General features: G+C 33.1%; 1 protein-coding gene across 2 annotated transcripts in view; it reads right to left on the reverse strand.

Annotated features, from left to right (window-relative positions):
• Nucleotides 1-11,487, reverse strand: part of atp2a2a (ATPase sarcoplasmic/endoplasmic reticulum Ca2+ transporting 2a) — a 51,728-nt gene extending 40,241 nt beyond the window's left edge. The window contains exons 1-6 of one of the 2 annotated variants that reach the window (XM_056463996.1): nucleotides 11,299-11,487; nucleotides 11,025-11,180; nucleotides 6,835-6,852; nucleotides 6,666-6,748; nucleotides 3,993-4,097; nucleotides 2,578-2,716 (exon numbers count right to left, since the gene is read on the reverse strand). In XM_056463996.1, the coding sequence (XP_056319971.1) occupies nucleotides 2,578-2,716; nucleotides 3,993-4,097; nucleotides 6,666-6,748; nucleotides 6,835-6,852; nucleotides 11,025-11,142 (463 nt within the window). In that variant the 5' untranslated portion in view covers nucleotides 11,143-11,180; nucleotides 11,299-11,487. Of the gene's footprint in view, nucleotides 1-2,577; nucleotides 2,717-3,992; nucleotides 4,098-6,665; nucleotides 6,749-6,834; nucleotides 6,853-11,024; nucleotides 11,185-11,298 lie in introns of both variants that reach the window. The other variant, XM_056463995.1, reaches the window with a different exon arrangement.
• Between the last annotated feature and the right edge of the window lie 2,711 nt (nucleotides 11,488-14,198).

The raw sequence follows: 14,198 nt of genomic DNA on the forward strand, positions 1-14,198 counted from the left end.
TTATGCATCTGTTGACCACATCCATTCACAGATCTCACATGAAGACAATTTTAGGCTTCCTTATCACAGATTTCAATGCCTTTCTATCTCTGTAACATTAAATTACACATTGCATGTTATAATACATGGTTAATTGCAGAAGTATATTAAAGACCTTTGATTTGAATGAATATTAATAAATGGTTTGACTGAACGACTCAGTGACTTAAAGATTTTACTTGACTCAGTGAATGAATCAGCATTTTTGATTGAATCTTTTGAACTTTGTTTTTCACTCAAGTTTTTTTTAACAGTGGTTTCATGTGTATGGGGTACATGTCGAGCTAGTGTTTCTTCCCATACTGATAAACTTCAGGTGAACGGTTAATGTGACTTTTTTTGCATTTTATACGATTCCTTTTACAGCATCGATGCTGTAATGTATTTAAAATATAATCAGTTAAATAGACTTTGGCATTCATTTAGTTGTTTAATTGTAAAACGAGTTGAAAAGCCGTTTACTCACACCCGCCTGTCAATAGAACAGGCTAGCACAGAAGCTCCATTGATTATACTGGGGTAAAGTAAATGTTTATATTTTAAAAGACATGGCGGGGGAAAATGTAATTTAATGCAGTGCTTCTTGTACAATTGGAGACCCACTTTATATCGGATATCACTCAGCCAGTGGAGATAGCTGATTTTTAAAGAAAACAGACCTTAAACGTGCCAATTTTGTAATGGCATACAGTTCACCAGAAGCGCACGATCCAGGCTACTGACAAATTTAAAGTTCTTCCGCATACTTCCGTATATACCCTATTGATTCAAAAAAGGTTATTTGAAGCATTCTATTAAAGGCTTTTAATTTGATTTCATTATTTCTAAACTTCATTAATTCATTCATTCACTCTCCTTCGGCTTAGTCCCTGATTTATTAGGAGTCGCCTCAGCGGAATGAACGTTTAAGTCCAGGATGAAGCAACTAGTCATTAAAAAGTGGGATTTTTATTCCCCTGTTCTTGTAATGAGTCTTGTTGTAACATCGTTTTAATATACAAAAGAACCATTTGTGAATAAATGTGTTGCTTTGATATTTTAAAAAAAGAAGAAGAAAAAAAAACAATTCAAAATTTCTGAATTTTGGTAAAACTCGAGATGTTCACACACTGAAAAATGCTGGGTTCCACACAATTCCTTCATGTTCTCCCAACACGATTAAGTTACCTTAATAGTTTTTCCAATTTAAGTGAAAAATAATTGTGGTTTAACTAAACATAAAACTATTAAGTTGTCGCAAAAACAACTTAAGAATTGTTTCAACTTATTTTAAATAAGTAGTTTGAACAAGCAGCAAAAGTCATTCGAGTATACACCACCACACCGTCCACTAGGCTACATGCAACAGACTTTGTTTCTGACTCTGTCAATCAAACAAAAATTCGCCATGAATGCCACGACTCGAAACGATTATGAAATATCCTAATCATATTAATTACTTTAGTCATGTGACCTGGGTGTTTCAAAACATTTTTTAGGATTTTTTTAATTAAAAAATAAATAAATGTACGCTTCGGGATTGAAATGTCAGTTTCAATGCTAGCATTCAAGTGGACATTTGTTACACTCGAACGGATTTCTTTTCGCTTTTGTTTTTTTTAACAGTTACTTGAAGCCACCTACGTGTGATAATTAGATTTTCTGTAAAAGAAATTAGGATACTGGTTAAAGATTTATTAAACAATCTAATGTCATGCAGTGACAATCTTTCAAAGAGTAATCATGCAGCTCTGTCTCCACATACAGTTGAAGTCAAAAATATTATCCATCTACTGGCTTTTTCTTTTTCAAGTATTTCCCAAATGTTGTTTAACAGAGCAAGGAATTGTTCACAGTATTTCCTATAATATGGTTTCCTTTGGAGAAAGTCTTATTTGTTTTATTTCGGCTAGAATAAAAGCAGTTTTTTATTTTTGAAAAAGCATTTTAAGGTCAATTATTAACCATCATTATACAATAACTTGCCTAATTACCCAGACTTGCCTGGTTAACCTAATTAATTCAGTTAAGCCTTTAATATCACTTAAACTGTATAGAAGTGTCTTGAAAAATAACCAGTAAAATAATATTTACTGTCATCATGGCAAAGATCAATGAAATCAGTTATTAGAAATGTGTTATTAAAACTATTGTTTAGGAAAAAATCTTCTCTGTTAAACAGAAATTGGTGAACAAAATATACAGCGAATACAATATAAGGCTAACAATTCTGACTTCAACTGTACAAAAGAAGCAAAACTATGCGAAGCAAACCAATGGAGCCATCAACCGATATAGCCATGCTTCTGGGAAAGAGCATGATCGCTGACGAACATGTGATGTGAACTGACGCACACAAGCCTCTGAGAATCAACAGGTGTAACCAAAAATACCTTTACTCCTATAGTGAATCTGAACAGGGTTCATACAGAGCTGAGAGCCTGTTATTATCTCATATAACAACCCGTAAGTGCAGTGACCTCGCTAATAAGTGCTTTTAGACTGGACCGAGCGACGCAGAGATCCCATTGTCTTCATGATATAAAACGCAGCACTCACCAGCGACCTCCACTATGTCTCCCGGCACAATGTCTTTGGCTTTGATCCTCTGAACGGATTTCCTGTCCTGACGGTACACCTTGCCCATCTCTGGCTCATACTCTTTGAGGGCTTCAATGGCATTTTCTGCATTACGTTCCTGAGATGGACAATATAAAACAAGTTGAGAAATAAACAATAAATAAATATAAAAATAATAAATAAAAAATATTAAATACATTTTTTAAAATTAAAAATTAAAATTAAAATTAAAATTAAAAGTAAAGATAAATATAAATAAAAAAATAAATACGAGTAAATAAAAACAAATGAAACTATAAAAAATAAATTAATTAATACAATATATATTATAAATAAATACAAATAAATAAAACATTTAATATTTTAATAATATATATTTAAAAAACTGCTAAAGACGCATCTGTCAACATTTAATTGTGTAAACATTTAAATAACACTTTTACTTCATATTCTTATTTTATTATATTTCTTTATTGTCTAATACATTTCACAAACTGTGATTGGTCAATTAGTCATATCACTTGCATATTATTGCTTTTTTGTCTCATTAAAAAACAACAACAACAACAACAACAATAATAATAATAATAAATAAAAATATTTATAAATAAATAAACAAACAAAACATTTCATATTTTAATAATATACATTTTTTTTAATCTGCTACAGATGCATCTGTCAACATTTAATTGTCTCAACATTTAAATAACACTTTTACTTCATATTTTTATTTTATTATACTCCTTTATTCTGTGTAATGCATTTGACCAGCTGTGAATGGTCATATCACTTGCATATTATTGCTTTTTTGATCATTTTTGACTTTTATTTAAAAAAATAAATAAATAAGAAAACAAAATTCATAATCCATTTTGGGGAAAAAATTATTCATTTATGCTATTTATCCATTTCGTAACCTGTCATTTTATAAATGGAATAGAAAATCGATTTTTAGCGTTATAAGAAAGATCAAAGTAATTCAAAATAAAATAATTTATATATTATTTTAGGCTGATCTAGCCTCTGTTTTGTTTTTGTACAAAATAGAGAATAGATGAGCGTTGGTATCTGATTTTACTTTAAGATAAATAAAAATCTTATTTTCCTTCCTAATCAGTTTTCCTAATCCAACTGTACAGTCTCTCTCTCGTTTATGTATGCATGTGCTATAGAATGCAGTTGACTAACTAATTATCATTTGATTTACATTGTTTTATGCTGCTTTGATTACTTCTACTACTACCAATATGTAAACTGTTTTGGGTAAAACTTTAAACACACGTACTCCTTTTTCTTTAGGGTTTGGGACAAGTCTGATCAATCACAAAGGTGAAAAAATGCTTTGACAACATCAGATATTTCAATTATTAAAGATTCACGATCAGTTTACTGACCTGCCAAACGCCGACGATGGCATTAGCTATAAGAATCAGTAAGATTACAAAAGGCTCCACAAAGGCAGTGATAGTTTCCTCTCCCTCCTCAAACCAGGCTAATACCTGCAGACAAAAAAAAAAAAAAAAAGTCATGTCACAGCACGTCCTGTTACATCTAATCAAGCGTTTCACATTCAAAACACCCTGTGGATATTTCAAGACCAGAGGATCAAGATTCGAGACGAGACACGCAAGTAACATTTTCCCTTAGAAGCCATTCACAAATGAGATTCTGTTAGGACTCTATAAAGGGCATGATCTGAAACCAGTTTAATCTTGAAGGGGAATAAAAACCAAGCTGAATGTTTTAATGACGGAAGATTACACTGCAGTCACAGCACGACATCTTTTATTTCCCTCATTTACATATGTTTTAATGTACAAGCTCTTGCTAAAATAGGAAGCTACAAACAGTGGTTTACTTTCCTTCAAGTCATTAAGCACACACTTTTATTGCAACTCTGAGACCAGTTTTGCTTGCCAGTGAAGTGGTGAAATTTTGCAGCTTTTTTTTTTCTCCACACAGATATACTAAAATCTTTGTGGTTCTCATGAGAGCTGCTGGTCTGTCTGTGGAAATGAAAGGCCAGTAACTGAAGGTCAGAGGCCTAATTTGGCCGACAGAGATGCCCTCTTACACAGCCAAGTATGAGACAGCTGTCAAATCACAGAGTCCAACACCTCAGTATCTCTGCTGGCATACCTCTCTACTTCAACCCAACCAGCCAGTTTCATCAGCTGCTGGATGAACTGTACAATCTTTTTTTTGGGTGGGGTGGGGGGGGTTATTAAAATAACATTTAAAATAATATTATACAATTACATAAAAGAATATGCAAATTAATATATTGCTGAGACGTAGGAATTAATATCTAATACATAAAGCAATTGATATTTCAATAAATAGTATTGCATTTAACTTAATTTTATGAAATGTAAGCATTATTATTAATATATATTAACAACTATTAAAAATTAAGATGTATATTAAACCAGTAAAAATGTGCATAATAAGCAAATTAACATCTTAATATAAAGACGAAGTTAAACTGTATAGCTGCACACTTGCACAGTTTGTACCTACATCCCTTCATTTGGCAGATCTTGAACCATGAATACTGCCTCTATATTAAACATTGATCTCATACATAAATTTATATTAAGAAATTAATAATATTCCAATAAATAGTAATACATTTAACTTGCATAAGTTTATGTAAAGTATTATTAATAGTATTATTATTATTATCCAATGTGTACAGTAAATTATAATAATAAATTATAAAAATTAATGTTAGATATAATAAATATTCCAATAAATTTTGTAACACTGCTCACCTTTATCATCATATTGTTGAAATATTAGTAGATTATATTATTATTTTTAAAAATAATAATGATTGTGGTGCCAATAGCCTAGTGGTTAGCGCGGTGCTCACGACGACCCGAGTTCGATTCCCAGCTCAAGGTCCTTTGCCAATCCTTCCCCCATCTCTGCTCCCCACACTTTCCTTTTTGTAAAATCTCCACTGTCCTATCTCAATAAAGGTGAAAACCCCTAAAAATAATTATAAAAAATAAATAAAATAATAATAATAATAATAATAATAATAATAAATAATAATAATAACAACTTTTAACAATAATAAAATAATAATAATAAAAAAACAACACCAACAACAACAACAGCGTTAAAAATTATTTTAATATACATCTTAATTTTTAATAGCTTTTAATATAAATTTTAAAGTAATCATTTACGATTTAATACAAGCAATTAAGTGTTTTATAAAAATATTATTATTATTATTATTATTAATAATAATACAATTGTATAATTAATACAAAAGGTTAATAAGCAAATATTACATTTAATTTCATATAAGAAACTATTGAATTAATAATTTTAAAAAGTAAATTTAACAGCTATTAAAAATTATGTATATTAAAATTAAATATTAAAATGTGCACTATATACATATACGCATTATACAAATGTACATATACGTGTGGACAAATTAACATACAATTTAATATAAAGACGATGGTAAACTTGTACACTTGTACAGTTTGAGCCTACAACCTTTTATTTTATAAGATCTTGAACCACTAACATCACCTCTATATAATATATGGATCTCATACATAAATCTGCTTGACAGCCTGACCTTACCACCCCTTCAAATCTCCAAGCAAACAACCACATGTCTTTTCATTCAGTGGTAAACGATCTAGGCCCATTCATCAAGAGGTCCTTAACCTCCAGCCATAAAACAGCAGCGCACTACAGAGACGTCTCATTTGGCAGCTAGTGACAGACACTCAATCTCATTGAATGCTGTTGTCACCATTCCTAAGGAGTTGTGCTTCCTCAGCCGTTTAGCCTTTCTGATCTGCGAGTAACCAAAGATGCGGCGACTAAGCTAACAAGACATCTTCACTTTCACAGCTCCTCCGGCTGCTTATTTGAGTGCATGCAATTGCTGTTCTTCCTTTCTAGTGTAAAGCCATCAACACCTGACACGAATATGTACTGAGAAGCGCAGCTGACAAATGGGCTGACCATATTTGCACTCCAAGAATATCACATAACTACAATAATAACAGAAATCTGCCAGAACATGTACTTACAAAAGATATGCAAGCTGCCAGTAGAAGAATCCGCACAAGTAAATCTTCAAACTGCTCAATGACAAGCTCCCATATTGACTTTCCTGTCGAACATTTAAATCAGTCATTTTAGAATCAGACAAGAAGTGGATAATTAACAACATGTTATAGATTATGAATGAATTATTACCTTCCTCTGCAGGCAACTCTGTGTGGGTTATCGAATGATATGAAAAAGAGAAAGCATAGTGTTACAAAAATGCACTTTATATTGTGTATGTGAGACAGATAGATAGATAGATAGATAGATAGATAGATAGATAGATAGATAGATAGATAGATAGATAGATAGATAGATAGATAGATAGATAGATAGATAGATAGATAGATAGATAGATAGATAGATAGATAGATAGATAGATAGATAGATAGATAGATAGATAGATAGATAGATACGATACATAGATACGATACATAGATACGATACATAGATACGATACTATAGATAGCCAGATACGATACATAGATAGCCAGATAGATAGGATACATAGATACAATATATAGATAGCTAGATACGATACAGATACGATACATAGATACGATACTATAGATAGCCAGATAGATAGGATACATAGATACAATATATAGATAGCTAGATACGATACAGATACGATACATAGATACGATACTATAGATAGGATACATAGATACAATACATAGATAGCTGGATACGATACAGATACGATACATAGATACTATAGATAGATACGATACTATAGATAGCCAGATAGATAGATAAGATACATAGATACAATATATAGATAGCTAGATATGATGCATAGATACTATAGATAGATACGATACAATAGATAGCCAGATAGATAGTTTGACAGACAGACAGAATAATAAATGGATAGACAGAATTAAAAAATGGCAATAAATATTTGATTCAAATAAAAATTACAGAATTTGGCACATGCAATGAAATTTTTGAGCTGTTCTGCTGACTGGAATATTTTCATCCACGTTTTAATATGAGAAAAAACTATGAAAGATGATGCTTTGATTGTGACATAACAACAGGTGAGATTTCAGCATCTCTTTCAGCTTAATTCTGTGTTGAGAAAAAGAAAGCATATGGCAAGCCGTTTTAACATTTATTTTTACATAACGCTAACCAGTATCCATTATATTCAGTTATTCACTATTATGCATTCCCTGTTAACTAATCACTATGAACACTAAGAGAAGTATTATCCCATCATTATTCTTGTTGCTGATTTTTATGACCACCTCTTTAGTTTTCATTTAAAAACTCATTTTTTCGCTCTGTTTTTGCACCAATTCACACAAAGTTGGCATTTGTGTGAACACTTTTTAAAGCAAATACATTTGTGAGGAGTGAGGTGTTAGAAAACGATGACACCGCTTTGGTCACGTGACAGTCATGAGAACAATTCAGCCCAAAACAAGATGGTCGAAATATTGCTCAACCTTTGTTTTGGCTGTTCTCCAGCTTGGTAAATTTGATAAATGCCAGTTTGTACATTCTTAAAATTATAATTCTTCAATGGAGATGTTCACTCGCCATTGCTGTTGAAGAATTTGACTTATTAGCACTTCTTGTGTGTATGGCCACTTGTTGAATTCCTCCTTAATTGTAAGTTGCTTTGGACAAAAGCATCTTGTAAATGACTATGTAAAATGTACATGTCATTACATACAGGAATGCAATCGCTCAAAGAACGAATGTTTTTAAACAAAAACTGATTCGATTTGATTAGATATCACTTTAATTCTGATAACTGCTATATATTTTGAAGCTTTAATAGTACTTTTTTTAGATCCTAATATGTACCATAATCGTAACTAGCTTTAGATAGTTCACTCCAAATAGCTGAAACTACTAGTTCCACGTCATATGTAACAACTGTTCAGAATATTACTTCTGCGGCCACTTTGCAGCCGCAATGATTGGAAGCTGCGCCAGAGATGCCTCGAGACGGCATATCCATTACATACAAATAATTATTTACCTTAAAATATTTGTTTACAGAAGACGCAATAAATGCACTGTTTAGAATATTATTTACAGAATATACAGGAGGTTTTTTTATTTAGAAGAGATGCTGCTTATTTTCTACTTTTAATATGAAAAACATTGAAAAGAACTTTATTTGGTTTCTAAACAAAATTTCTTTGCAGTTCATTTTCATTTTTTATAAGAAAAGCTCATTTTAGGCAGTGTGTTTTGATTTCAGTTGTTCAACGTGAAAGTTTAATAAATAATCATAGCTAGTAGACAGTGTGTGTTTCCGTCAATTATTTTAAAATCAAATAATGTACCCTTCATTCAGAAATCTCTCAATTGTAATATGCGAGCATATATACTCTCCAAAAATGTGTCATTGAACTATGAGGGCAAAAAATCTAAAATAAATAACTAAAATAACCGTTCATTAATTGTAATCGAGTTAAAACGTTTAAACAAACGAGATTTTGATTTTACGACAAACCGCCCAGCCCTATTACATAGTTAACTCCATATGGCTGCAACTACTTTTTCCACTTTGCATATATAATGACTATTCACAATAACTGCTTATGACTTAATAGTAAAATTAAAAATGCAAGGAACAACTGGACGCTAGGCATGGGCTGGTATAAGATTCGTACTAGGCATGGGATAACCGCTTTCAAGGTATAACGGAGTTTGGAAAAAGTCAAGGTTTTAAAACAGTCAAAATTTTCTGCTATACTGTTCCTAAGGTACATGTAAGATTTTTATTTATTTTTTATTATTTTTTATTTTTTTTTGTTTTTAGGACAGCAGTATCTTCAGCAGAAAAGATATCTAAAGATGCCGTTTTAAATTGTAAAAGAATCTGTGTTTTTGAAATAAATGAAGACATCAGAAATCAATAATTCATTTAGGCTGACATGTTTCTTACAAAATATTTTAAATGTTTCTTAAAATAAAATATTTTGTGTTCAAAAGGGAAAAAAAGCTTTTTTTTTTTTACCCAGACGATTAAAAAAAAATGTTTTTAGAGCAGTAATCACAATACTGTGAAACCGTGATATTTTTATCCAAGGTTATCATACCGTCAGAATCTTATATCAGCCTATGCCTAATAGGGTATATGCCGAGCTAGTGTGTTTCCCATACTGATAAACTTCAGGTGACCTGTTATTGTGAGTTTTTTTCCATTTTATACTGTTCCTTTTACAGCATCGATGTTGTCATGCAATTCTAATACAAGCAGTTAATCAGACTTTGGCATTCATTTAGTTGCTCAAGCGTAAAACAAGACAAAAAGCTGTTTACTCGGTCAGAGTCAGCAGGCTAGCGCAGAAGCTCCATTGAATATGCTGGGGTAAAATACTGTATGCGCATATTATAAAGACATGGCGGGGAAAAATGTAATTTAATGCAGTGCTTCTTGTACAATCTAAGACCCACTTTATATCGCATATCACTTAGCCAGTGGAGATCGCTGATTTTTTAAAAAAAACAGACATTAAACGTGCCGATTTTGGCATCCATTATTGGAATACAATTCACTGGAAACGATTAACCCAGGTTACTGGCAAATTAAAATAAAAAATCCTATTAGCATGCTTCGGCATATACCCCATTCTGACGGTAAGATAACCTTGAATAAAAATATCACGGTTTCACAGTATTGTGATCACTGCTCTAAAATACACATATTTTTTAATTATCAGGGCAAAAAAACTAAAACTTTTTCCCCCTTTGAAAACAATATATTTTATTTTGAGAAACATTTAAAATATTTTGGAATGGTTAACATGTCAGGCTAAATTATTAAAATGACCACTGACTTCTGCTGTCTTCGTTTGTTCCAAAAACACAGATTTCCTTACAATTTAAAAGGCATATTTGGATATCTTTTGCTGTGAAGATACTGTTGTCCTAAAAAGCTAAAATAAATAAATAAATTTAAAAAAAATCTTACACATACCTTAGGAACAGTACAGTAGAAAATATTGGCGGTTATAAAACCTTACTTATCCAACTTGACTTATCCAAACCGCGGTATACCTTGAAAGCGGTTATCGTCCCATGCCTGCTGGACACTTCGTACATGGATGCTCAAAAGTAATGCCCAAGTGAAGAAAATTAAAAGGTAAACAAACATACTAATAACAATGGGATTGCTTATTGGGGGGAAAATCTACAGCAGAAGCAGTTGGTTTTAACTCAAATTAATGTTAATACGGCTTGCCATAAAGCGTGTTTGATGACGTCAGTTGTTTCGGACGCTCCTGCCGGCTGATTGCAACAAATGTAAAACAATTTCATGTCAACTTCAGCTGGATGACATGACGCAGAAGAACAGAATGTATCAGACGTACCGTTAGGACCCCATTTGTCTCTATTCCTTTTCACCTGGTCTAAAGTCAGTCCCGTGCTCTCGTTGACGCTGAAATGACTATAAACTTCTTCCACACTCTTGGTGTGAGCGTTCTCCATGGTTAGATGGGAAGAGAATCCCGCTCAAGTCAAGAAATCTGCCTTGTTTACAAAAAAAAAGGAAGAACAAAAATATAAGAATATGCCTATGAGTGACACATGCATTGACATCCACAATGAAGAACATATGTGGAAAGTTGAGACGGGCAAATGCACCTTCCAGGAATCTTATCCAAACAGTCTTCTTCTTGTCCCCCAAAGAACTGTGTGTCAGTGAAAGCCAAAAGAAAAGCTCCTTGCTTAGTACATCACAATCAGCCCCCGTCCAAGCCTCTGCCTGCCTGGAAATGTGACGCTCGACCCCTTTGCCGTCCTTCTCTCCCGTTCACTGGTGATGGAAGTGGCGTTTACACTTGTTTTATTGCAGGAGACTCAATACTGCCTCTCTGCCGCATGTGGAGCGCGCTGATTGGACAGCGCGCGTCCGCGGAGCCCTTCAACATCCAATCAATCGTCCTTGGCTCGATTCAGCACTGACGTACGTGGAGCAGATGCTTGTTTATTGGTGTGTCGTTCTGTCACTCACAGCAGTTGATACAACTTTTGCCCCGCCCTTCAGACGCAGGTAGATGTTTGAACCCACAGGTGAAGTGAAGTGTTCTTGGAAAGCTGTCTGCACGTGTACTTTGCCGTTTCGTTTTGTTTTTAACCAATTAAAAGTCACCATTGCACAGGTGGAACTTTCTGTACATATTTTTTTTGTCTAAACCTGATCTTCTCTTAATAAACTAAATATCACGTGCATAAATCGCTTTCAAGTCTGAACTTACAAAATGGGGTGACGGTTAAGATGTTGATATACAGTGTGTTAATATAGTGTTAATATTTTAATTTATCTATTTATTTTCTTTTCGGTTTTGTCCCTTTATTAATCTGGGGTTGCCACAGTGGAATGAACCAACAACTTATCTAGCATATGTTTTCTGCAGCGGATGCCCTTCCAGCTGCAACCCACCCCTGGGAAACATCCATACACACTTATTCACACACATACACTACGGACAATTTAGCCTATACCACGTGTTTTTGGACTTGTGGGGGAAACCGGAGCACTCGAAGAAAACCCACACGAACACAGGGAGAACATGCAAACTCCACAGAAATTCCAACTGACCCAGCCGAGGCTCGAACCAGCAAACCTTCTTGCTGTGAGGCGATTGAGCTACCTACTGTGCCACCATGCTGGCCTCCTTTCTTAAATGATGAGGCCAAACAAACTAGAAATAAACCAATAATTTTTTTACAAATAGTGTCTGGAACAAACAGAGATAAAGCCAGGTAAACAAATATATATGTATAAACAAATAATATAAACAAATATAGTGTTAATATAGGGTTAATATGTGTACCTGTGACGTATTTGTCATTTCAGATAGTTGTCTAGATTAATGTTTAAAAATACATAGTTCAATAATTTTTTTAAATAATATAATTAATACAAATTTCAACAATCAAATACAGTGTTGGGGTAACGCATTACAAATAACCCGAGTTACATAATAATAATACTTTTCTAAATAACGAGTAAAGTAACGCATTACTTTTTAAAAATAAGTAATAATATTGAAGAAACTTTTTAAAAATGTAATGTGAGTAAATTTTTAGTTTAGTTAATTCATTTAAAAAATAATAATAAATTGCTGAATTAAAATGATCGTAGTCACAGGGAATCCCGCACGCAATAAGAGTATGCAGGAACAGACAGAAAGGAAGATGGCAGAGCCTTACAATTCTGTCATAGGAATATTCTCATTTTGAACACATGGAAGAAAAGGAAAAGAGGATTATCTGAATGGATTTTACTTCCCTTATTAAGAAAAAAAAAAACCCTGCAAGTTCTGATAGAAATCAAGCTTCAGCCAGGTCAGAAAAAGTAACTCAAAAGTAATGTATTGCATTACATATATATAAAAATACATACGCAAATAGTTACTTTTTTGGGAGTAACTCAATATTGTAATGCATTACTTTCTAAAGTAGCTTTCCCCAATCCTGATCAAATACACTACGATTGCTTATTCTTTTACTATGATCACTTAATCTTTTATATATATTCTAATAAATAATAGTAATACTATTACAATTGTAATAAATAAGAATAAGTGTGTTTAATTTGTCCATAAATATGCTATGCTGAATAACAATGGCACGTTATTTCAAGATTTTTAATTTAGAAATAAATATTTATTTGTGGCGGTTTATTCCGCTGTGGCAACCTCAGATTAATAAAGGAACTAAGCTGAAAAGAAAATGAATGAATGAATATTTATTTGAAACATTACTTGCCTTCAGTACACTGTAAAATGTGATAAGTTGCCCTTACTTAGAAAAATTGAGGAAACCGATTGTCTTAAAATTTCTAATTAATGTATTCATTTTTAGTGAGCATAACTTATAACAGTTCGTATTTACAGCTATTTGATAAAGTGAACTTCAGTACCGTTGACTCAAAATAATTAGTTGTGTTAACTTCTCATTATTAGCTGGCAGTTAGCTCTCTGCAAAACTCACATGGTCGCCCACTGAAGCTAAGCAGGGCTGCGCCCAGTCAGTACCTGGATGGGAGACCACATGGAAAAGCTAGGTTGCTACCAGAAGTGATGTTAGTGAGGCCAGCAGGCGGCTCTCAACTTGCTGTCTATGTGAGTCCTAACACCCCAGTATAGTGAAGGGGACTCTATACTGCTCAGTGAATGCCGTCTTTTGGATGAGATGTTAAACCGAAGTCGTTAAAAATCCCAGGACGTCCTTCGAAAAAGAGTAGGGGTTAAACCCTGGCATCCTGGCCAAATTTCCACACTGGCCTCTGTCCATCATGGCCTCCTAACCATCCCCATATCATAATTGGCTCCATCACTCAGTCTCCTCTCCACCAATCAGCTGGCGCAATATGGCTGCTGTCGTGTCATCCAGGTAGATGCTGCACACTAGTGGTGGATGAGGAGATTCCCCCCAATGTGTAAAGCGCTTTGAGCGTCTAGATAAGCACTATATAAACGTAAGGAATTATTATTATTAATTATTAGTGTTCACATTACCAGGACAATATTAGGAAA

Source organism: Danio aesculapii, chromosome 8 (genome assembly GCF_903798145.1).
Source record: "Danio aesculapii chromosome 8, fDanAes4.1, whole genome shotgun sequence".
In the NCBI taxonomy this organism is placed as follows: domain Eukaryota; kingdom Metazoa; phylum Chordata; class Actinopteri; order Cypriniformes; family Danionidae; genus Danio; species Danio aesculapii.